The sequence below is a fragment of the Rhinopithecus roxellana genome, chromosome 6 (genome assembly GCF_007565055.1).
Source record: "Rhinopithecus roxellana isolate Shanxi Qingling chromosome 6, ASM756505v1, whole genome shotgun sequence".
NCBI lineage: Eukaryota > Metazoa > Chordata > Mammalia > Primates > Cercopithecidae > Rhinopithecus > Rhinopithecus roxellana.
The window spans coordinates 144,847,344-144,874,511 of record NC_044554.1 but is presented as its reverse complement, the minus strand read 5'-3'; the positions used below and the strand labels follow the sequence as shown (position 1 = coordinate 144,874,511).

The 27,168-nt window shown below is 37.3% G+C and overlaps 1 protein-coding gene across 1 annotated transcript in view; it reads right to left on the bottom strand.

Annotated features, from left to right (window-relative positions):
• Positions 1 to 27,168, bottom strand: part of HDAC9 (histone deacetylase 9) — a 907,594-nt gene that overhangs the window by 80,779 nt on the left and 799,647 nt on the right. Inside the window, exon 24 of the mRNA XM_030932454.1 lies at positions 16,297 to 16,415. Coding sequence (XP_030788314.1) covers positions 16,297 to 16,415 — 119 coding nt within the window. The remainder of the gene's footprint in view (positions 1 to 16,296; positions 16,416 to 27,168) is intronic.

Here is a 27,168-nt window from a genome sequence, read left to right as displayed (position 1 = left end):
TGCTCTGTGGCACTATGCCTCGATGCTTCTCTGCACTTTCTTATTTTGCTTTTATGATTAAATGAGATAATATATACATAGTACCTTTTTGTATTTTTGTATTAATATCTTTTTAAGATTTTCTTATCCCTCTGAAATCATTATAAAACTTTACAACCATTTAAATTTCTAATTTTAGAAGTAACAGAAAAATTAAGTAATTGTGCTTAAGTCACAGAGATGAAGACTAACAAAACTGCAACCTGATCTTGTGTCTCTAGACTTCCACTTTCATTTATTTTCATTAGGTTTAATGGGTTATTAAAAAATCTCAAGTAAATATATGTGCGCACTTTTTAATTACTATGGAAGCTTCTCTGAATTGTGAAAATATTTTTCAAAAAGAAAATTTTTCCAACGATGACTTTTTTATTTGAATAAAATTTTTCAGGTCAGAAAAGTAAGCTTTATAATATATTAGCAGTTTACAGACCATGTGTCCTATTTTTCATGGAGCATTTTTCACAAGAATCAGTCGAGGACTTACTCTTTGACTCAAAATTCCTGCAAACCCGTAGTATGTCTCTTTGTTATATTCTCAAGCAAGTACATGGCTTCCTGCAATGACAGGGGAAGTGAATTTGCAAGACATTTATGATTGCATGTAATAGAGTTCACTCGTATATATTTAACAGCTAACATAAAAAAAAAACCAACATGGCTAATTAAGAAGGCAAACTTGTCAGGATATAAAAACACAAATTTGAGAATGATTTTATTTTTAAATTAGAACCAAAAGATTTATTGGAGTGAATGAGTGCCCCATGTTCACTATTACTCTGCATTCACTGTCTTGCTCACTTGCCTATTTCCTCATACCACATGATAACTCAGATACCAAATTGTGGAAGATTATTTTCCACCTGGAGTGTTTAGTTACTGATGCTGTGAAACCATCCTTCGGCTGGGACGACTACTACTTAACTTTGAAGAACAAAGTTACTATAACTGTACTATAACTGGGGCCAGATCAACATTGCTTATGAAAAGAAAATATGTAAGCAGAGTTTGCCCCAGAGGAAGATGCCAGCTACAACTAATGTGTTCTGTATTCCATTAATACTGATACACTTTTTCATATTTTGACATGTCTGAAATTGGAATGTCTCTCACACTTGATGCTATTTTATCATGAGATTGGGGCTGTTTTTTTTTTTTTTTATTTTCATAGTGGTATTTAAAATAACGGTTACATTTATTTTGTGCCACAATTGATGGCATCTTAGATTCAATGGAAGATAATATTTTATTCTTTGAGATATTTGTAAAATCCCAGCCAATGGCCATCCTAATCTAATAGCTTAGATTTCTATTTTATATTTTCTTTAGACTTCCAGTGATTGAATAAAATCCCAAATAAGCAAAAATTAAAATAACTAAATGAACAAAAAATATTGCCAGGGAGAAATTTTAAACAGTAGTTGATTCTCTTACTGTGAGTTTGCTTTGAGCTCAGACAAAAAAATGGTTCTTCCTTGGCCTGACATATCCATAACCATAGATTTTGACCCTTTATTATGATGATTGCTATAAGTAAAATAATTGGTTTGTGATTCATCTTACAAATCAAATCAATACAGAAAAGAATCAGTTGGTCAAATCCTTTGTGAAGTAATGTCATGGCCTGGTGCCAGCAGTGTTAAGTGTATGGAATAGCATGTAACCAACAATCAGCTATTAACATGTGTGTGGTTGATGAAGTAATCAAGGAAATCATGGGGAATGGATATGCAGCTTCCCTCTATAGGAAGTTCTTCTCACACTACTGCCATGAGCTGGAGAATCACTATGGACTACCACAATTGTTTCCAAATTAGCAGGCATCAGTATCACCTGGAGGGCCTGTTAGACATGCTGAATTCCATATCCAGAATTTCTGACTTACTAGGTCCGGAGAGGGGACTGCATTGGGATTTCCAACAAGCTGTCAGGTGATGCTGATACTCCTGATATATGGACCACACTTTGAGAACCACTGGGCTAGTGATTGAAAGAAACGAAACAGGATTTGGGCTTGGTTGATCTGCAGTTTGGGTCTAATTGGCTACCAACGAACTTCTTTTTTTGTGTCTTGATGTTCTTATTTTTCTAGCAGAAATAGTACAAATCATGTCTGCTTTGGCTAAATATAGGGACATTATGAGAATCAAATGAGGTAATGGACCTAAATAAAATGCTTTGCAAAATGTGACACTCTACATATAATAGGGTATAAATGATATCATCCCCACTAAATCTACTGTTGTTTTCATACATATAAGCTGGGGTCAGAATTCATATGCCAAAATACATTTGCAATCTTACGTGAAAATTAATACTAAGTTATTTAGTTATTTTTAAATGTTTAACATAATTATTTTATATTTCTAAAAACATTTGAAATATTTAGTTGTTTTTGTTGGTTTTTATAGGAAGTGGCTGGGGTTCCACATATATTTTCTTCCTCTACCTAATCCCTTTCCAACTGAACCTCTAGACTTGTCCCATGTGACACCAAGATGCATGACCACAGATAAGTCATCAGGAGTTGCAGTGGTTCTCATACCAACAGCTCTTACAAATTCCTCAGAATGAGAGCTATTTAGCCTCCTTTACCCAGCATTTCTCCCACATAGTTTCAGACCAAGAGTAACTTTTATGAACTCCCTATTTTCTCTTATCCCAGGTAACCTAACTGTTTGTTACTTGGTAAAGTGCCATAAATTCTGCCTGATCTTTCAGTATTAATAGAAAGAGCTCTATAGAAATGAACTTTCACTGGGCCGGGCGCGGTGGCTCACGCCTGTAATCCCAGCACTTTGGGAGGCCAAGGCGGGCGGATCACGAGGTCAGGAGACCATCCTGGCTAACACGGTGAAACCCCATCTCTACTAAAAATAAAAACAAAATAAAAATTCGCCGGGCATGGTGGCGGGCACCTGTAGTCCCAGCTACTCGGAAGGCTGAGGCAGGAGAATGACATGAACCCGGGAAGCAGAGCCTGTAGTGAGCCGAGATAGCACCACTGCCCTCCAGCCTGGGCGACAGAGTGAGACTCCTTCTCAAAAAATAAAATAAAATAAAATAAAATAAGAAATGAGCTTTCACTGGATCTCAGGATTTGATACATTTTCAATAAACATATGAAAAATGACATAATAGAGATGTATAATTTTCTTCCAAGTTGTTTTTAAAATGCAAAACTTCTCTTAAAGAAGTGTCCTTTTCCTATCGACCTCCCACCTTAACACTATCCCAAGATCTCAGTATCAGCTTGTTCCATAAGAAACTGCAGGGATCTAGCCAGATTAACACTATTTCTCTCCTCCTATCATCTCTTTACATTTTTAATGCGTGTAACTTTTTTAATCTAAATGAGTCACCTTTGTAAAATATGTGTTGATTTTAATGATAGAAGTGAAACAGAAATGCATAAGGTTATAAATATGAAATTTGTAAATACTGGCTTTGATCGCTGCACGCTTTTGTAATGTTCAATCCTTTTTCAGGAATGACTTTGTCTAGTCATATGTAACAATAGAGTCTATAGATAAGGTCTTTATTCCATGCTGTTTTCCTCTTTTCTCTGCCTTGGTGAAATTTGTCTATAAGCTGAAGAAATTACGTATTTCAGAAACGACTTTACCGAACAATTGACTATCTGTGGCATATCATTCCTCTGCTTTATATTCTTTTCCTGCAACTACAATATTGTACACTTCTTACCACACGTGATGTCTATATACTCTCTACCCTACCCTATGCTCCTCTGCCATCCCTTTTTTCACTATTCTGCAGCCTGGAAAATCTTTCTGTCTCTCTAACAAACCAGGCTCACATCAGGGTCTTTGCGTGAAAAGATCCTACTCAAAGGATCTCTTCTTCAGTGATAACCTGGTTATCTTCTCAGCTCAGATATCACCTTCCCAGGTCAATTTTCCTGAGCAGTGTACCCACCCTCCGTCATGCTCCATCACTTTCCCTGATCCCACTTTGCTAAAACTACACTCTTTGAGGTTCCTGTGTATTGTTAACTACCATGTGTCCCCAGGGGCTAAAATATCACCTCAGCCATTGTCTAGGCTCCAAAGATACTTACTGACATTCATGTATGGAGTGACTACTTTTTTAAAAAAGCAAATGACCTATTTAAAAATATATTTAAAGTCGCTCTCTTTATATTTTCTTTTACGTGAAAAGTTTGCTGCATGGGTGTTTATTCAAGATATTTTCATAATAAGCATCCATGTTGTATTGTGCTTGTTGCTATACAAAAAGAAAAGGAAACAATGATTCAGCCTTGACCAGTACTTGGCAGTGGTTCAAAAAGCAGGCTCTGCAGTATATACACCTTTATAGGACCAACACATGGCTCTGCCACTTTTCTTCTTTGTTTTGTTGTTGTTGTTGAGATAGGGTCTTGCTCTGTCACCCAGGCTGAAGTGTAGTGGTGCAGTTATGGCTCATTGCAGCTTTTACTCCTGGGCTCAAGTGACCCTCCCACCTCAGCCTTCTGAATAGCTAGCACTACAGGCCTGCAACACCACACGCAACTCATTTTTCTTTAAAAGTGTTTTTTGTAAGATCAGGTTGCAGTTTTGTTAGTCTTCATCTCTGTGACTTAAGCACAATTACTTAATTTTTCTGTTACTTCTAAAATTAGAAATTTAAATGGTTGTAAAGTTTTATAATGATTTCAGAGGGATAAGAAAATCTTAAAAAGATATTAATACAAAAATACAAAAAGGTACTATGTATATATTATCTCATTTAATCATAAAAGCAAAATAAGAAAGTGCAGAGAAGCATCGAGGCATAGTGCCACAGAGCACAGTGCCTAGCACATAGGAAACATTCAACATCACTGGCAGGTATTATAATTCTATCATCAACAATAACAACACAGCCAGGATGAAATTAATGTTCCCTTTTCAGTCAAGAATATAATCTTCAAGAGGTTAGGTGACATTCCTATGATAATTCTGATGGCCCAGGCCAGAATTATGACTTTTTCTGCTGGACAACCAGGTTGTGCTTTCACACTTATGACCACATTGCCCTCCATAGTCCTTGATATCTTAACCAAGCCATTTGTTTTGAGTAGAAAGTCATCTTTTTTATTTAAATTGTAATTCCCAAAGAATTGCTTGAAAACACCTCAAAATGATATTTTACATATCTACTACATGACTTCTGGCCTGCTTTTCCCCTAAAGTTTGGATTAAACTTGAAGAATATGGGTATACAGAACCACCCTTTTTGCCAATTTTAAAAGGAACAGAAGAGGTGACATAAACAGAGTATCAAACAGTAAAGAGAGGAGGAGAGGTTTGTTGTGTGGATGTGTGTGTGTATATGGAGAAACAGGGACATAGACTCAGGTTTGACGAACAGGTAAGGAAGGTGGAAGACATTCTTTCCTTCTTTTGTTGCCTCCCTTCATATTTTCAAATGCTACATACTAGAAAAGAAACAGAAGCCCTAAATGACTAAAAACATTAGCCTAAGGCAACTTTAACACACATGCAGAGGGAGACTTGTAAAAGGATGTTCACTTCAGCATTGTTTATAGACGTAACTATAGCCACAGATCTTCCCCCCTATGTTTTCTTCTATTGATGTTACAATTTCAGGTCTTACACATAAATCTTTACTCCACTTTGAGTTGATTTTTTTTTACATAGTATAAGATGAGGGTCTAATTTCATTCTTCTGCATTTGGGTATCTAGTTTTCCCAGCACCAATTATCAAAGACTGTCTTTTCTTCACGGAGTGTTCTTGCCATCTTTGTCAAAAATCAATTGACTGTGAGGTGTGGATTTATTTCTGGGTCCTCTATTCTGTTCCATTGGTCTATGTGTCTGTTTTTACGCCAATGTCATGCTTTTATTACTATAGTTTTGTAGTAGCTGTCAACGTTGGAAAGTATGGTACCTCCAGCTTTGTGTTTTTTGATCAAATCTCTTAGGGTATTCGGGGTCTTTTGTGGTTCTGCACAAAGTTTTGGGTTGATTTTGCTATTTCTGTGAAAAAATGTCATTGGTAATTTGATAGAGATGGAATTGAATCTGAAGATCGCTTTGGGTAGTATGCAGACTTTAACAACATTAATGCTTCCAATTTATGAAGAGGGGCTATCTCTCCACTTACTTACATCTTCTTTGATGTTTTTCATCAACATTTTATAGCTTTCAGTGTGAAGATCTTTTACCTCCTTGGTTAAATGTACTCCTAAGGTTTTTGCATTTCTTCCCTTTTGTAGCTATTGTACATGGGATTATTTCCTTAATCATTTTCAGATAGGTCACTGTTAGTATACAGAAATGATACTGATTTTTGTATGTTAATACTATATTCTGCAAGTTTACTGTATTCAGTTATTGGTTTTACCGGTTTTTTGTTTGTTTATTTTTTGTTTTGCTGGTGTCTTCTGGATTTTCAATATGTAAAATCATGTCATTTGGAAACAGAGACAGTTTAACTTCTTCCTTTCCTATTTGGATGTCCTTCATTTATTTTTCTTGTCTAATTTATTTCAGTAGAACTTTCATTAGTGTGTTGAATAGAAGTGGTAAGAGTGAGCATTCTTATCTTGTTCCTGATCTTAGGAAAAAAACTTTTATTTTTTCACCATTGAGTATGATGTATTTATAGCCTTATCATCTATGGCTTTTATTGTGTTGAGGTACATTCCTTCCATACCTAATTCGTTGAGAGTTTTTATTATAAAAGGACATTGAATTTGTTGAATGCCTTTTCTGCATCTATTGAAGTGATCATATAGCTTTTGTCCATCATACTGTTAGTCAGGTATAACACATTCGTGGATTTGCCTATGTTGAATCATCTTTGCATCCCATAGATAAATCTCACTTGATCATGGTGAATGACCCTTGCAATGTGTTTTTGAATTTGGCTTGGTAGTATTTTGTTGAGAAGTTTTTTTCTGACTCTTAAATGTGTTTCAGATAGTTAACTGTCAGTTAACTAAAACTGTAGTCGATTGTTAAAAAAAAGTCGCTGGATTGTTTATTCTGCATTGGCATATTCATATGTCAAGAGCAGAGCATATGTCAATACATCATAACAAAATGCACAGTTTTTAGGCAAGCAGTGACTGAGGTATCCTCATCACAAAATAATAATGCTTTATTTTGTTTTAAAAACATTATCACTTTTTAAATTGTCTCTGGATTTATTATAAAGTAGGAATACAAACAGATATAGAAATGTGAAATGCAGGCACTTATTTTGCTAACCTGACTTTTAATTAAATGGACAATACACTTACTATTTACCTAAAATCCTGCATTGCTTCCAAAGATGTCTGCCCATCCTCCTTCCATTTTCTTCAAGTAGGAGTCTAAAACACCTTCAAAAAAGCTATAGAATTTGTGTTGTATATTTTGTGCTCAAATATATCATCTAAACACCCAGACTTTAACTGAATATTTAGAATTATTGAAATGATATGAACAATAAAATTCAAAACTATCAATTCACAATACCTGATCATTTATTACATAGGTTGTAGGTCAAATTATTATCTCCCTTCCCCACTCACTTTTTTTTTTAACTGATTAGGAAAGCAACTTGATTAAAAAATTTGTGAGAAACATAGTTGAGATCTGAACATATATTTTCTGGTACCAAAATTAGCTATTTTTTACTCTCCTTTAATTATTACTGTTTATTTCAAGTTTAATAATTAAAGGATTATATCAACTCCCACTGTCCTGCTTTTCTGAGCAGAGATTAAATGAGTTTCTCACCAATTATATTCAAGCAGGTGTTAACAGCTGGGTCTCAGCACTTTTGCCCAAGGCCTACTGATATAAGGAAACTATGACTTCCCTGAATACAATTCCTGTTAAAGGGAAACATTAAACAAGTGTCCATTGTCAGAAGCCGTTTTCAGAAAAACAAAGTTTTGTTAATGAAATATTATAGGACACAGAAATATGTGATTCAAAACTCAGAAAGAAATGGCAGCGATGGGGAGGATAGCAATGGCAAAAAAGAAAAAAAACTTATGAACTCCTGCTTCAAGAAACTTCGAATATAGTAGAAAAAATCATCTGATTTACTTAAAAAAAATCATGGATTCTTTGTAGCTTTACTCATTTTTAAAAATGCTATTTAGACTATTGTTCCAGGCACTAGGCCAGTTTTTGAAACACAGCACAGAAGCGGATGAAAGAGGTTAATCTGATGGTAGCTGGATGAGACAAAGCTTTGAAGAATCAATGCTGCATAGTATTCCCCTGTGTTCACCCTAACCTAAAAGAAATGAAGCACTTCAAGTTCAAGGTTGACCCTTCATGAAGTGGTACCTGGTGGGTAGGTGACTTCTAGACACTCCTTTTCTCTATACCTGTTTGTTGTGGCCTGAAATGCCGTTATGAGAAGACAAGGCATTGAGTCCCTGATTACAGGTAAGTAATAAGATACAACTGCTAAACAGAACTACTACATTCTGAATAGTTACAGAAGTATTACAACCATAACATTAGCTGAAATACACTTACATTTAAAGTCCATAATCAGGTAATTAGTGAAGCATTTAAGTAAGTATGATCAGGTTCTTTATAGATTTTGATAATGTAGAAACAATTAGACACTTAGGAGAGCCACAAACATTTTAAGATAGGTATAGAGTCATTAGTAAAAAAGAACAAGAAAAAAAGGCAGTCGGCTTCATCAAAACACACTTAGCTCTGGCTCAATCTATATGCAACTCTGTGGACACAAGAAATGGAAAAATTGGCCGGGCGCGGTGGCTCAAGCCTGTAATCCCAGCACTTTGGGAGGCCGAGACGGGCGGATCATGAGGTCAGGAGATCGAGACCATCCTGGCTAATACGGTGAAACCCCGTCTCTACTAAAAAATACAAAAAACTAGCCGGGCGACGAGGCGGGCGCCTGTAGTCCCAGCTACTCGGGAGGCTGAGACAGGAGAATGGCGTGAACCCGGGAGGCGGAGCTTGCAGTGAGCTGAGAGCCGGCCACTGCACTCCAGCCTGGGCAGCAGAGCAAGACTCCGTCTCAAAAAAAAAAAAAAAAGAAATGGAAAAATTGAGGTTATTTGAGCTACATACCCATATATGACTTTTTGTTGAGTATCTGCACCTTGATAAAGAAAAAATATCCATTGAGAAGAGAGGATCTTAGAATCCAAACAGATTGTAATCAAGGCTATCTAAAAAACTTCATATGTCTCATAGATGAGAAAACTAATTTATCTTATCATCTGTAATAACTGGAGTTAAAATCAAAGTGCTTTTTCAGAATTCGTAGTTAGATAAAACTTCCTGAGGCACCTGGGATGAAGCATGTACATGCACTGTTAGCAGGCAAAGTAGACAACATGGCCTTGTGTATTTATCACAAGTTTGTTTCTTGGCATTTGTTCATTGGATTAGCACTCAAGATTTTAGAGTCTTATTTTTGGATCATTGACTGAGTAATCAAGGAATCTTTGTACTTCCCTAAGAATAACTCACTGTTAAGTCTAAATTCATTTATACAGGTATCTTCTCCCAAATTGTGCGTTCTCACTGTTAAACAGGCACTCAGTGGGGGAAAGAGAATCAGAGTATACTAAAAAGAAGTACAATTTTCTATTAAAAAAAAAGATGGTAATTCAAGACTCTAAGGTTTGTTACTTGATTTCCCCCCTGGCAGCTATTAACTATTCTTTTTTAAATCACTTAAAATTGTTTTTTTAACTTTTACATTCGGGGGTACATGTGAAGGTTTGTTACATAGGTAAATTCATGTCACAGGATTTTATTGTACAGCTTATTTCATTACTCAGGAATTAAGCCCAATAGTTATCTTTTCAGCTCCTTTTCCTCCTTCCACCCTCCTCCCTCAAGCAGACCCCAGTATGTTATTTCCTTCTTTGCATTCAGGAGTTCATCATTTAGCTCCCACTTGAAAGTGAGAACACACAGTATTTGGTTTTACATTCTGGCATTAGTTTGCTGAGGATAACAGCCTCCAGCTCCATCTATGATTCCACAAAAGACATGAGCTTGTTCTTTTTTATGGCTGCATAGTATGGTGTATATGTACCACATTTTCTTTGTCCAATCAATCATTGATGGACACTTAGGCTGATTTCATGTCATTGCTATTGTGAATAGTGCTGTGGTGAACATTTGCGAGTATGTGTCTTTGTGGTCAAATGATTTATATTCCTCTAGGTATATATCCAGTAATGGGATTGCTGGGTCAAATGGTAGTTTTACTTTTAGCTCTTTGAGGAATTGCCACACTGCTTTCCACAATGGCTGAACTAATTTACACTCCCAACAACAGTGTCTAAGTGTTCCTTTTTCTCCACAACCTTGCCAGTCTCTGTTATTTTTTCACTTTTTCGTAATAGCCATTCTGACCTGTGTGAGATGGTATCTCATTGTGGTTTTGATTGCATTTCTCTAGTGATCAGTGATATTGAGCGTTTTTTCATATGCTTGTTGGCTGCATGTATGTTTTCTTTTGAAAAATGTCTGTTCATGTCATTTCCCCACTTTTTAATGGGGTTGTTTTTCGCTTGTAAATTTAAGTTCCTTATAGATGCTGGATATTAGACCTTTGTCAGATGCATAGTTTGCAAAAATTTTCTCCCATTCTGTAGGCTGTCTGTTAACTCTGTTGATAGTTTCTTTTGCTGTGCAAAGGCTCTTCAGCTTAATAAGATCTCACTTGTCAATTTTTGCTTCTGTTGGGATTGCTTTTGTGTCTTTGTCATAAAATCTTTACCAATTTCTATGTCCAGGATGGTATTGCCTAGGATATCTTCTAGGGTTTTTATAGTTTGGGGTTTTACATTTAAGTCCTTAATCCATCTTGAGTTGATTTTTGTGTATGGTGTAGGGAAGGGGTCCAGCTTCAGTCTTTTGCATGTGGCTAGCGAGTTATCTCAGTACCATTTATTGAATAGGGAGCCTTCTCCCCATTGCTTGTTTCTGGCAGTTTTGTCAAAGATCAGTTAGTCATAGGTGTGTGGTCTTATTTCTGGGTTCTCTATTCTGTTCCATTAGTCTATGTGCCTGTTTTTGTACCAGTACCATGCTGTTTTGGCTATTGTAGCCTTGAAGTATGGTTTGAAGTTGGGTAACATGATGCCTCCAGTTATGCTCTTTTTGCTTAGGATTGCCTTGGCTATTTGGGCTCTTTTTTTGGTTCCACATGGATTTTAAAATAGTTTTCTTCTAGTTCTGTGAAGAATGTCATTGGTAGTTTGATAAAAATAGCACTGAATCTGTAAATTGCTTTGGGCAGTATGGCCATTTTAATTGTATTGATTTTTCCTGTCTATGACCATGGGATGATTTTCCATTTATTTATGTTTCCTCTGATTTCTTTGAGCAGTGTTTTGTAATTCTCATTGTAGAGATGTTTCACTTCCCTGATTAGTTGTATTCCTAGGTGTTTTAGTCTTTTTGTGACAGTTGTGAATGGGATTGCCTTTCTAATTTGGCTTTAGGCTTAACTGTTGCTGGTGTGTAGGATTGCTACTGACCTTTGTGCATTAATTTTGCATCCTGAAACTTTGATGAAGTTGTTTATCAGCCGAAGGAGCTTTTGGGCCAAGACTGTGGGGTATTCTAAATATAGAATCATGTTGTCTGCAAACAGGGAGTTTGACTTCCTGTCTTCCTATTTGAATGACCTTTATTTCCTTCTCTTGCGTGATTGCTCTGGCTAGGACTTCTAAACTATGTTGAACAGGAGTGGCAGAGAGAAGGCATCTTTGTCTTATGCCAGTTTTCAAGGGGAATGCTTCCAACTTTTGTCCATTCAATATAATGTTGGCTGTGGGTTTGGCATACATGGGTCTTATTATTTTGAGGTATGTTCCTTCAACACCTAGTTTATTGAGAGTTTTTATCAAGAAGGGGTGTTGAATTTTATCGAAAGCCTTTTCTGTGTCTATTGAGATACTCGTGTGGTTTTTGTCTTTAGTTCTGTTTATGTGATGAATCACATTTATTGATTTACTTGTCAAAATAAGCTGTATATTTGCGGACAGAAATGGTTTCTGTCTCAAGGACTATAAAGTGTTTATTAAAGGAATGTATTTCACATGTTTATAAAAGGAACATACTTTTTATCAGATGTGGCTATCATCTCACAATGACTTTTGCATAATTCCAAAGGAAAAACATATTCTTGTTCACATGACAAAAGCAATTTGAACATATGAATTCATGGCCTGACACCAACAAAAGTAGCAAATGCTTATATGTGTTGAAAGGGAGGAAAAATATATGTTGTGGCAAAATGAATTTAAACCAAAGAACCATTTTTAAAAATGTTAACAACACTATAAAGCCAGGGGGTGCTAGTATATGGTGAATTAATTTCATTGTTTGAATAATGCACTTAGTTGTCATGACAACCTGATTAAGTTGTAACCTGAAGACAATTATATCTGAGTCAGCATATTAGAAAGATAAACTGATAACTTCAAGGTAAAGTTTGATGCTGGGTTTAGGGCAGGTTAAAAAGCTATCTAGTCATTTCAGGTTGGGATTTAGCCTTGGTCCTTAAGGAGCAGCACTGATACTAAATAAGTAATTCAGATTGTTTATTAAAACTTCAGCAGAAACCAATGCTAAAAGTTTTATAGTTTCATAACAGAAAACACTTAAGATATCAAGAAAGGAGAGGAGAAAAGAGGAGGAAAGTAAAACATCACTAGTGAAAGGAATTACCTTTCATTTTAAATCACCCCTATATTTGGACTGAGATATTGGTGATTACTCCAACCTTTTATTATTATTTTTCAATCAGGTAACTAATATTTAAAAACAAACAAAAACCCTAGTTACTTCTACTTCATTTCTCTTTTCCTTTCAGAGATAGCAAACAAAACTATTTTAAAAGACTGATTCAATGTGATAAGAAAATATAATTTTAGCATCTCTGACATGGATAGCATCCTCAAAACCACTCTCTATAATTATCAAATATTCTACTTGGAGCAGGAATGAGTTTTGCTAGAATTGGAAAACACAGGGAGAGGAACTTGGTTGTGTATCTTCTTCCTACTTTTTACTTTAGAATCTATCCCATTTCTAACTTCATTTTGGGATCACCCTACTCCCACAATGAAGGATGACTTCCTGAACAAGACGGTGAAAGTCCAGTGTTAATTGCCTATCCAGAACTTTTGGACCAAAACAATATGAATGCATCTGCCAGATGGTTAGAAAGCAAACAAAGATACCAGGTGGGGAGTCCTTTAGGGAACAACTATTGAGCTATCTAGTAATCCTAGCTTCTACCCACTTGCTGTGGCAGCATCTCTAGAAAGTATAGCTGGCAAACTCAGGCTTCCATGAGATAATATATAGAGTTGCCCAGATGTGAGGCTTTGCTGTTTTTCACTTAAGTATCACAAAACTGGTCAATGTCTGTCATAGACTATGTTTGGGGCATTAAGGGTCATGGGCACTAATATGGTCTCTGTAGTGTGCATCCAAATTCTCTATTCTCATCTGGGCATGATGGCTCATGCCTATAATCCCAACACTTTGGGAGGCCAAGGCAGGTGGATCACCTGGCGCCAGGAGTTCAAGACCAGCCTGACCATCATGACGAAACCCTGTCTTTCCAAAAAACACAAAATTAGCCAGGCATGGTGGTACATGCCTGTAATCCCAGCTACTAGGGAGGCTGAAGCAGGGGAACTGCTTGAACCCGGGAGGCAGAGGCTGCAGTGAGCTGAGATCATCCCATTGCATTCCAGCCTGGACAACAAGAGTGAGACTCCATCTCAAAAAAAAAAAAAAAAAAAAAAAAAAAAATCTGTTCTCATGCATTTTATGAAACATTTTCTTTTTAATGGAAAAAATACAGAAAATGCCTCATGCAATTTCACCTAACTACAATTCAGGATAAGAACTTTGATTTTAATTTTAACCCCAGTTATTTCAGATTTTTAAATAAATTACTTGCCTCATCCATAAGATACGTGAAGAGTTTCAACTACAGTCTGTTTAGATTCTAAGGACCTCTCTTCTCATTGTATATTTTTTTCCTTATTAAACTGCAAATACACAAAAGGTCAAGTATTATATCACTTAAAACTTACGTCTGCTTGCTTTTCTTAGGAAATAGGCACCTAGCAGAGAGCATATGATTCTTGAGTAGGAAACATGCACAAGGGAAGAAATGGGTATGGAGGGACCGGGAACGACGGGAGGGAAGTTGGAGGCATTCTAGACAAACTGATTCGGAGATGGAACACAATGAAGAGCTTCCTCTCAAATGGATAAAGATATATGTAAAAGGGTAAAAAATATATTGAAGATGTTATTGTACCATACTAAACCTAAAAGTGGTAGAACCCATGTCTCCTATGCCTAATGACCAAAAGAAACCATGAGACTATTCTCAAGGTTGCATTTGAGATTTGAACTTGACTTGGCCAAAAATGAAGACACAAGGGAACAAAATGATCAATCCCTTTAACTAGTTCTGCCAAATAGTCTTGTTACAACATTTCCCTGTGGCAAGGAGAAAGACTTAAACATAGACACTCCTCTCTTCTGAGTGAGATTCTTAGATTTAATGGCAAGGAACACCTTTTCTAGGGTTCCTTCTTTCTTCACGAGGTATTTTGTATTTTTTGGGTTTATCTCAACTTAATGTACAAACTTTCTTTTTCTTTGTTTATTTAGACAACTATTTACTAGATTTGACCCACAAGTGAGGTTTATCTGTGATGGAAAGACTGACTTCCATTGAGTGGAGTTCCACGGATAATAATAATAATTTTAAAAAGGCCATACAGATGTTTAATCAGAGCAAACACCTCTCTATTCAATTTTGCAAAAATCATGAATTATTTTGCTTTGTTTGTCTTTGTGGAGTTTCCTGTTTTAATATGTTTTTAATAGACAACAAGGCACAAAGAATCCTGGGTAAATAATACATGTTAAAAATAGTTACTACCTAACAATGTTACTGGAACAATTAGAGTGCAGAAAACTCTTTCACATGAGAAGCCAACTAAAAACAAAGGTTGGCATGCTGCTATTTCTTTGATTCTTTTTAAATTAATACAGCACATTTGCTCCAAACTCATCTCTCCCACTTAAAAGTATTTGGGTTTTTTTGTTGTTGTCTGCTCTGCAACTCTCCCTAAAATATACCTTGTGGGCCTATTCTTTGTGTAATTTTACTTTTTTCTTCTATTTTTAAATAGACACACCTAGTGCCAATGTACATTTATATGTGAGCTATATATATATACATATCCTTTTTTTCCCACTCAGTGAGCAAGGGAATTATTCTTAAAGAAATCCTCTTTCTAGCCAGATTCCATTAGGTTGTGTTATTCAAATGCACTGTAACATAAAATTTATTTCTTCACGTGGTGTCCAGTTGCTAAGGAACACAGCCAAAAAGTTCAACTTTGCAACACAACAGAAGACGAGCAGAGATTATGAGAGTTGCCCATAGACACATATAGAGGCTCTGAGCAAGGGGAATTACACTTTTGTTTTCAAACCTGGAAGTGCACAATATTATTAAGAAATAGATATTTTTATCCCATGTACAATGGAACTTCCATTCTCCTTGGAAAAGCACAGTAGCTTTTCTAGACTCATGACCTCTCAAGTCATGCAGCACATTTTTTTTTTTTTTTTTTTTTTTTTTTTTTTTTTTTTTTGAGGCGGAGTCTCGCTCTGTCGCCCGGACTGGAGTGCAGTGGCCAGATCTCAGCTCACTGCAAGCTCCGCCTCCCGAGTTTACGCCATTCTCCTGCCTCAGCCTCCCGAGTAGCTGGGACTACAGGCGCCCGCCACTTCGCCCGGCTAGTTTTTGTATTTTTAGTAGAGACGGGGTTTCACCGTGTTAGCCAGGATGGTCTCGATCTCCTGACCTCGTGATCCGCCCGTCTCGGCCTCCCAAAGTGCTGGGATTACAGGCTTGAGCCACCGCGCCCGGCCATGCAGCACATTTTAAACAGAAGCCCTATCACTTCTGCCTTTAAATGCAAAACAGTTCTCCTGAAAACCATAGAATTTCTGAAATGTGCTGTCATGTCCACCGAAGGAAACACTTTAACTTTGTTTTCCTTAAAGGCAAATTTCTACAGAAACATGAATCTGACAGAGCAATAAACACCATCGGAATCATTTTCAAATGTCTCACCCAAGTTTACTGGACACATGTAAAAGGTGGTGTCTATCATAAAGATCTAAAAGATGATATGATATCAGAACCTTTCATAAAGTCCTGAAAGAGATACTTACATTTTGCTGTCACTTTGTACCCTCCTAGAGGAGGGGTGTGGCCTTCCAATGCATCAAATCCAGCGGATACTAAGACCATATCTGGATCAAACTCTTTGGCCACAGGCTTCACGATGGTCCTGCACAGTAAAAATGCAACCGTTCACATGTGGGACTGGTGAATACCTTTAAAAATCATTCAGTGGAAACGACCTGGCACAACAATAGGAACTTCCCAAGAATAAAGAAAAGTGGAATACAAACATTATTTGAATGGAACAAAAATGTATCTTTCCTTAATAATGAATCGCTATTATTTTAGCATCCCAATTCTGTCTTTTTTCTTTCATCTTTTTTCCTTCAAATGGAAAAACAAAAAAACCAAACTGCTTTGCAGGTACATTATAAAACCCATCATATTACACATACGTCTGTGGCTGTTTTATCGCACTGCCTATAAAAAACTGCTTCTTCCAAGGGAGTGACTAATGTTTTACAGAGGAAAGTCAAAGCTTTAGTGAAAACCTGGCTTGCTCCAGTTAGTGAGAACTTGGTGTAAATTTGAACTATAAATTTCTTTTGGGAAAAGTTTGCTTTCCCAACTTAAAAAAAAAAAAATTTAAATATTTATCATGGTAGGGGGTGATTCTTGCAAAGGAGAAACACAAAATTCCCTTAATAGAATCCAGACTACAATGTTGAGTCCAAAGTCAGACACACCAGGAATGTGGCAGCCTCATCCATGACAGCAACCCCTGCTGGCCCCAGTCAGACACTTCAACACTTCCTTTCTCAACTTCAGGGCTCCCAAACCTCTTTCTCATCATTGCTAGCTTTGAGAAAGAATGACTAATGGACACAACTGGGCTTTATAAAATTTTTACACAGGCTTGAAGACCAGTATGCCATCATAAAAATTCAAATTTCAAAAACTATTTACTGAAATGGGGAAACTGCACGCTATAATAAATTTAAAAAGTAGTACAGTTACTCTTGTGTGTATGTGAGAGATAACCAAAACAAATATTAAAATAGTTATCCTTCAATAATGACATAATTACTTTAATTTTTATGTTTGTAAGTTTTCCAGATTTTCTATAATGATTACATATTAATTTTATATTTTAAAAATGTTATTGCATATCATAATCAAGAAGTTGCAGTTATGCAGTAAAAATATTTAGTTGAAACTTACCTAGAAATGTAAATGATTGAAATATTTTTCCTAATAATCCACTACTGTCGTAAAAATTCTATCCTTCGGCCGGGCGTGGTGGCTCAAGCCTGTAATCCCAGCACTTTGGGAGGCCGAGACGGGCGGATCACGAGGTCAGGAGATCGAGACCATCCTGGCTAACACGGTGAAACCCCGTCTCTACTAAAAATACAAAAACTAGCCGGGCGAAGTGGCGGGCGCCTGTAGTCCCAGCTACTCGGGAGGCTGAGGCAGGAGAATGGCGTAAACCCGGGAGGCGGAGCTTGCAGTGAGCTGAGATCCGGCCACTGCACTCCAGCCTGGGCGACAGAGCGAGACTCCGTCTCAAAAAAAAAAAAAAAAAAAATCTATCCTTCAAGTTCATAAATATACATGTAAGTGACTTCCACAGTAGTCCTTCCAACAACTGGTAAACCACATAAATCTGAATTGGCTCATCAGTAAAACTAAGTGAAAACCTAATTTTATTTACTATACACAATTGTATTAAGCTTTTTCTTCAATAAAATTAAAAATTTCTAAAACAGCGACATTATCAAGAGATATACTAGGTTCTTCCCCATCCCAGTAATTGCAAATCTTACATTATGGTTGTCATTAAAAGTGTCACATATAAAAAATTCACTACTTTTCATGAGTGAAATAGTCATGTGGTATATGTTGGGATATTAGAGATTGGAATAAGTTTTTTCAAAGAATTAAGAGTGCTTTATCAAGATACTCTATTTAATTTTTAATCCTACGTACTCCCTCAGAGAATGGATGCTTCTACAAATAGGTGATTGAACCAGATTGTCCATGCAATCATAAGCATCATAGTAATAATTTTCCATCTCTTTTCCCTCTATTGGAAGGTCATTCTTCCCTCATTTTCCCCCCAGTATTTACCCATCTTTCAAGGCACAACTCACATACTATCTTCTCAATAAAGTCTTCTCTCTACCCATGGATATTAAATATAGGTGCATATTTTTGAAGTACAAGACAACAGGAAACAAGATTGCCCACATAATTTTAGAACATTGAAAACATAGAGATGATCTACAGAGTATAAGCGCCTACAGAGAAGACACAAAAAGCAAGCTAATTTTTCTCTCTCTTCTTGGAAAAACTAACTCAAAAAGCAGAAAATGCCAACAGTCAGCTTATTTTTCCAATCTTCCTATAGTTAATCAGTGGTCAAAAAGCCCCATTCACATTTACAGTACTCTTTTCTTAAATATGATGGATGCAAATATTTTGTTAATACAGACATATTACCCACTTACAGGGAAACTATAGCTCTCTATGCCACATATCTCTGAATATATGGAATCTACTGGTTTCTATCTGAAGCAAATTGCACATTTGCTATATAGGTCACTTCTGAATTCACAAACACAATGTGTTTTCTAATTTCCTGTGGGTTTTCAAATTCCTTCATCTTATAGGCCTAATCCTATATATCTGAACTCATTCCAAAAAGTAAGAAAAAGATAGAAAATTTAGAAAAAGGATACATCACCTGATAGAATCCTTTCACTTAAAAATATACTCGCCTAGAATTATGTCTGGGTGGAAGCTGTTTGCTGAATCAATTAGTGAAGCATGATGAGAACAGAGGCATTATGCTGCAATGCATGCTGTGTGTTTTTGATTAAATTGAAGAACTACATAGCAATAGATGGTTATGCATGGTGATATTGGTAAGGTTCATTCATTCATTTCAACAAGTATATGTTGAGTGTCTACTATGTTGCAAACACCGTCTTGGTCTAAAGATATGCTCAATTTTGAACTGAGTATTATTTATTTTCCTATTGTCAGCATTGAATTCTTACTCTCTTTTCTGATAAATGAATGGAACTGAGACTCCATAGATCTCTTTATTTTGGCAATGACTTTACAAATGTCCATGGAAGTGTTCACTGTTCTATTTATGCCAGTCTAGATTAATTTGTACTCAAAAAGATCTATCGTGTCTGAAAGACTGAATAATGTATTTAAGGGTAAAAAGTAGGAAAAGCAATGTGATTTTTATTAAAACAAATCTTCGAAGGCACTAATTTAAAATTTTTTCTGAAGAATTGGGACTTCTGTTTAAAGTTAGCAAACAAAGCATACATGTTTTCCTCTCATCTTTTCCAATATCCCACTGAAAAGAAAGTATAGGAAGATACATATGAACTCATGGTTCTTAACAGATGAATAATTTAGATGACTGTATCCATGGGTTAGTATATATTTCCTAAAAGAAATGGCACCCCAGTGGCAAGGAGCAGAGTTAATACCCAGATCTTGCTTTCTCATATCAATGTCCAGTAAAAGGACCCAGAGATCCTTGGAGAAGTGGTTGATTCCAGCACTGCATCAGGGGAAATACTACATGACTCTGGAATATCTTGTGGTGACAGAAATCAACAAAATACTTAAAAAGAGATATAGACATGTCAGTAGGACATGTGAACCAATATGAAAGCACTTCCAATGGCCAAAGCTGAAATAATTTGAGGAGTAAAATAAATAATGGTAGCATTGGATTATAATCCAAACAATTAAACACCAAGTCTCTAGTGAATACATAATAATTGACTAGAAAGGAGAGAAAATAGCTCTTTCTTACAGAAAAATATCATCTAATAAATGTAGAAGAATTGAGGAAAATATATAATTACCATGGGAACAAGACAGAAATAATTGATGCACGCAAGATTCAAGGATGGATACCAAAATTAGTGGAGCCAGGCATTGTGGCTCATGGCTGTAATCCCAGCACTTTGAGAAGCCAAGACAGGAGATTTGCTTGAGCTTAGGGGTTCCATCCTGGGTAACACACAGAGACCCCATCTCTCCAAAAAAGACTAGCCACGCATGGTAGTGTGTGCCTGTGGTTCCAATGACTCAGCAGACTGAGATAGGAGGATCGTTTGAGCCCAGGAGTTTGAGGCTGCAATGCATTATGATTGTGTCACCGCACTCTAGCCTAGGTGACGGAGCAAGACCCTGTCTCAAAAAATAGTAATAACAATAATAATGATAATAAATAAGATTCGTGGACAAAAGTTTGTGGACAATCATTATATTCGCATAATCTCAAAGTATCTTCTGTGAGGTACTAAAAAGGAAAATTATAGAAACTTTGAAATGAAGAAAATTGCAGACACTACCTGAATAAAGTTAACATCTCCTATGATTGGACATACCGGCATCAATACTCCCTGATATGATGCATTAAAGGCAAAGCAGTCCTATGACATTTTTGCTAAAAACATATAACTTCAAATCTCATAATGAGGAAATATTAAACAAATTAAATTGAGAAATATTTGACAAAATAAGTGACCAGTATTCTTCAAAAGTCATGGCCATAAAAAACAAGAGAAGATTAAGGACTTGCTACAGATTGGAGGAGATTGAGGAGGCATGGTGTCTAAGGGCAATGCAGTACCCTGGATTGGATTCTGGGACAGAAACAGGACATCAGTGGAAAATTTGCAGTCCCATATAAAATCTGTAGTTTGGATAAGAGCATTGTACACATATTGCCTTCTTAATTTTGATAACTATACTATGATTATGTAAGTTTTTAATATTAGGGTACACTAGGTGTTGGCATATAGGAACTCTGCCCTATTTTGACAGCTTTTGCTGTAATTTCAATATTATTTCAAAATAAAATGCTAACAAGTATCAGAATATCAAAATAAATAAAACTATAGCAATTAAAGACAGTAGGACAATTGTCACCAAACAAATTTTTAACAAATTTCCAGAATAAGGAAATTGACTGGAAGCGCACTGGAAAAAATAAATAAATAAATAAAGCTACCACCTTGCATATGCGCTCATGGGACCACAGAATAGATGAGAGACACTCCATCCAATTAAGCCCGTGTCAGGAAAACTCTCTAAACCTGTGTTTTTTCTCTGCTGTCACATTACCACAATAATCATCAATACAGAAGACTTCTGTGATCAAAGGTGGGTGCTTTTCTCCACATGCCAAGCAGTGGCCATCTGCTGGGTGTTCTCCAATTCAATTTCAGCACTATCTACCTGGAGATAGTGTAGATCCCACAAGTTGAGGACTCAGTCTCTTTAATAGTCTATTCTTGCACTGCTATGAAAAATACCTGAGACTGGGTAATTTATAAAGAAAACAGGTTTAATTGGCTTACAGTTCTGCAGACTGTACAGGAAGCATGACGCTGGCATCTGCTTGGCTTCTGGGAGGCCTCAGGAAACTTACAAATATGGCAGAGTAGGAGGAAGAGAGAGAAGAAGGAAGTGCTACTTTTAAACAACGAGATCTCATGAGAACTCTGTCATGAGAACAGCACTAGGCGAGTGGTGCTAAACCATAAGAAATCACTCCCGGCAGGGCGCGGTAGCTCAAGCCTGTAATTCCAGCACTTTGGGAGGCCGAGGCGGGCGGATCACGAGGTCAGGAGATCGAGACCATCCTGGCTAACATGGTGAAACCCCGTCTCTACTAAAAAATACAAAAAACTAGCCGGGCGAGGTGGCGGGCGCCTGTAGTCCCAGCTACTCTCGGGAGGCTGAGGCAGGAGAATGGCGTGAACCCGCGAGGTGGAGCTTGCAGTGAGCTGAGATCCGGCCACTGCACTCCAGCCCAGGCCACAGAGCCAGACTCCGTCTAAAAAAAAAAAAGAAAGAAACCACTCCCATGATCCAATCACCTCCCACCAAGCCCCACCTCCAGCATTTAGGATTACATTTTGACATGAGATTTGGTGGGACACAGATCCAGACCAAGACTACTCTCCCAAGCCGCCTCCCCACCCCTGGCCTGCAACACACACACACATATCAATTGTGAGTCCAGGAACTTCCCTTCAATCTAGGGTTCCCATGCCCCCCTCTTTGGATTGGATTAATTTGCTAGAGCTGTTCACAGAACTCAGGGAAGCACTTACTGATATTAACTTTATTATAAAGGACATTCAAAGGCTACAGATGAAGAGATGCATAAGACAAGGCATGGGGGAAGGCATATGGAGTCTCCATGCCCTCCCTGGGAAGTCACTCTCCAGGAACTTCTACATTTCCAGCTATCTGGAAGTTCTCCAAACCAGTCCTCTTGAGTTTTTATGAAAGCTTCAGGACATTCAGCATTCCATCATTCCAGAGACAGTCTTAAGACCTACAATAAGAAGGGTGGGAAGAGTAGAGTCCTGCCTTGGGACAGGTGAAAGGAGAGCAGAAGAAGATCAGAGGCCCGCCCCTGAGGCCTAACACACCCAACATTATATTACTTTTAATGACAAAAACCACAATTACTTTTGCACCAGCCTACTAAGAAAAAAAACTGTAGCAAGAACTATGGGAGTCATGAGCCAGGAACCATGGACAAAAACTAACGTACGCCCTAACACCATATGCCCCACTAAGGAAATGGGTATGGTGATGGAAAAGAGGCAGGACTTAAAACAAGAAATTAAAAAATTGTCAGTCAGTTAGGAATATCAGACTACATCCCAACACCTTAATTACCTTTCCTCGATGCCAGCAACCAAGCAACACAGTCAGATTGCCTCTTTCTTAAAGAAAAGTATGTATGTGTGTGAACAAAGCCAAGACTTCTAATGTAGATACTGGGATTCTAACATGCAGTCCTCCTTATTTTGTTATTTATGGGGATCCAGAGACCAAGAGCTGCTATCTTCTAGAATGCTAACACTAAAGTGGGGTTTGACAGTCCACACACACTCAATTGACCCATTTATACAACCACAGGGAAAACTGGTACCAGCTACTACTTTCTTAAATATGAGTGGAAAATCAGGGATTACCTGGCATATAAGAAGACCGTGTATGAAGAAAAAAAAAGATTAAAACAAACATGTATATAGAAGGCTGTAAATGAAACAGAGAAAGTTCAAACAACAAAAATAATAATTTCAAAGAAATGCTGGAAAATATTTTAGCCTTAAAACAAAGACATGCTGTTATGAAAAAGAACAATCAAAGAACAAGGGAAGTACTTAAAGATAAAAACTAAAATTGCATAACTTAAAAAATTAGTAGAAGATCTGAAGAAATAAAATTGAAGAAATCTTCCAGAAGAGGAAGAAAATAGGTAAAGTATAAAATAGATGGGAAAATATAAGACACAGAGGGTCTTGCAGAAGTCCTATATTTAAATAATAGGAGTCGCTGAGAGAGCCAAGAAAAGAGAGGAGAGGAAATGATCAACTTACAACAGGAGATAATTTTTCGGAACTAAAAACACTCAAGTCTATGAATTTGATTAGTCTAACCAATGTGAAGCTCTATGTATTTTTTTTTAAATACACACTTGTCAGATCCTTAAAAAGAAAAAATGTGTCCTCAAAGAATCAGAAAATGATATCGACAGCAAAGTCCTAATCAGTAGCACTGAATGTTTTTACATTCTGAGGGAAAATTATTTTTAAACTTTAATGCTGCTTGCAGCCATCACATACTAGCATTTAAGTATGTGACTTAAATAAAAATACTTTAAAATATATTACGGCTCAGAAATTTATTTTTCAATGCACCCTTTCCAAATAACTTACTTGACAATGTACTTCTGAAAAGCAAGAAAGTGTATGAAAGAAAGAATGAGGCGTGGGACCAAGTAGTGGATATGCCATCATAGGAGAATGAAGAGGATTCACTGGTGATTTGCACCTACGTTGCTTTGCTAGAAAACACATGCTTGAAGCAATAATAATGGCATATATGCTTTTTTGTCCTCACCTACCAATGGTTATTCTGTCATGCTCTTCTTGAAGAACAACCCTCTTCCTTCTTCCCTGCATGTCTACACCCCTGGTGAAACCCATGCTAGTGAGAATAAACCGACTTATAAAAATAAAAGGAGACAGAAAGAGTACTACCACTAATAGAGATATCGATCATGTGACTAGAAGCTAAACACAGTAAGCAGAAAAGAATTCCACTTTAAATGTCTTTCCATGAGATTTGGAACAATTGATTCTGATTCTGAACTTCCTCAGAATCAGATTTCTGGAACTGTTTCATCTCTAGTCAATGGCCAAACAATTGGTTGCACTGACATTGAGTCAAGTGTTGTCCTTAAGTTGAACCACACTAGTAATTTCCCATGACTCACCCCAGCATGTGCTGAGTGAACGGTTTAAGACGCTACCCACTCATTTGACGTGCTCAGTTGCAAGAAGGGAGCTCCCATAGGAGCAGAATTCTGGCTTGGTTCCACAGCCTGCAACTCAAAATTATAAAGCAAATTTCACAACATCTCAACCTATAAAGTTACTCAACAATATTTGTATATTTATTTAGAAGTAATTTATTGAGTCCCTGCCATATGGGAAGCACTGGGATGGTGCTGGGATTCAAAGATGCAAATATTTTGTAACTCTGCCTTCAAAAAGATCGTAGGTTAGAAGGAAAGGCAGGTGGAAAACAAACCCAGGCACACACAATGTACTGAGAGACAGAGAAGAGCGGGCAACCAACAAGGAAGAAACAACGTGAAGGAAGTCCACCCGAAAGGATGTGTAAAGTGAGTTAGGACATCAGTTATAGGCCAGGGTTCACAGCAAAGTCCCTGATCTCTTGCCTTTATGGAGTTTACATTCTAACAGGGGAGAAAGACATTATATAAATAAACAAGTAAGCATGTAATAAGAACTAAGGTGAAAAACAAATTGTACAGAAAGTCCAGGGGTGGTGCATGTGGAGACAGGGGTACCCAGAGAAGGCCATTCTGAGGTGGACATAGTCCTGAAGTGGGAGGGTCTTCCATGTATTCAGGGCATCAAAAGAATGTCACTGTGGCTCACATAAAGTGAATGAAAGGAAAGATGGTTGGAAATGGGATCAGAAAGGTGGCATAAAGCCAGTTCATGTAGCATCTCGTAGGCCATTGTGAGGACATTGGATTTTCTTCTGAACAAGAGTGGAAACTCAAAAGTTTTGAGTAGGCAGTTATATGATCTTATATGTCACCTCTGAGACAGCAGATTCTGATCCCCTGTATAATTTATAATAGCATATTATAATCATGCAAATGTAAATTATGGGTGAAAATCCAAACCTACCTTTTTTCTTTATAGTCTAATTGTATGTCATTGCATGAAAGCATCAGATTATAAAATTATACCTTTTCAAATGGTACAAGAACTTTTATTTCTTTTAGGTTTTTCTGGCAAAAACAAAAAATGCACATTATAGACTGCACATTTTTTCATGCATTCACTTATGTTTGTGCATGAAGTACAAAGAAAAGATGCTCCCAAGCAAAGTGGTGAAGGCAGCATATCAAAGAACTGTTTCTACACAGATTCCAGGCAGCAGTTGTGGCTGCTGGTGCTGCAGATCAGCCCCCAGCACCTCACACACCACAGGCCCAGTAGGATCCTTGTCGGGGGCACTTAATGAAGGTTTACTATGGGCATTTGTGGAAAAGCGTCAGTGCTAGGAGCTCTAAGCACACCAGGTATAACTGATGTTCTCCTCTAGTTCCACCAGCCCAGACCTGAATAAGTCCTGCTCTTCTTCCTTAACCTTCACCCTCCAACTCTTTACACCCCAACACACACATATTGCCCCCTTCTCTCTTTTACCACTCCCTATTTTTATTGCCTCAATTTTTCATCTTTGGCAGCTCCCTGTCTCTTTCTCAAACCCATAGCCAGTCTTCCAAAGAATCCTATTGTCTACACTTTCAAAATATATCCAGAAATTTACCATATTCCTACACCTCCACTGTTCTCGTCCTGGCCTGTACCAGCTTTACTGCTCACCTGGATCATAGCCGTGGCCTCCTCGGAGGGGCCCATCCTACCTCTTTACCCCTGTACTCTGTTCTCAAAATGGAAACCGGCAAGCTTAACATGTTTAATCAGATCCTCATCATTTCTCTTCTAGTGAAAGCAAATTTTGTTGTTGTTATTTTGTTTGTTTTAATGACCCATGAGTCTCTGGTTAGTGAAGCTTGGCCAGAACTCTATTCACAAATATGCCTGATACACACTGGTCAAAGGAATGTTTTTTAACAACTAAAATTTTTATTGTGGTAAAATGTACATTACATAAAATGTACTACTTTAACCATTTTAAATATTTAACCATTTAAGTTCGGCAGCATTAAGTATATTCTTACTGTTGTGCAACCATCACCACCATCCAACTCCAGAACTTTTTCATCTTTCCAAACTGAGAAAATCTGTAACCATCAAACAGTAACTCAATAACTTCCCACTTCCCCTTCCTCCAAGCCCCTGGCAACCACCATTCCAATTTCTGTCTCTATAAGTAGAGCATTTTGGGGGGCTCAAGGGTGATAAAGTATTTGTTTACTCCCAATCCTCTTAGTTTTTTTTCTTTCCTTTTTTTATTTTTTATTTATTTATTTTTATTTTTATTTATTTATTTTTTTGAGACGGAGTCTCGCTCTGTGCCCAGACTGGAGTGCAGTGGCTGGATCTCAGCTCACTGCAAGCTCCGCCTCCCGGGTTTACGCCATTCTCCTGCCTCAGCCTCCCGAGTAGCTGGGATTACAGGCGCCCACCACCTTGCCTGGCTAGTTTTTTGTGTTTTTTAGTAGAGACGGGGTTTCACCGGGTTAGCCAGGAAGGTCTCGATCTCCCGACCTTGTGATCCGCCCGTCTCAGCCTCCCAAAGTGCTGGGATTACAGGCTTGAGCCACCGCGCCCGGCCTTCTTTCC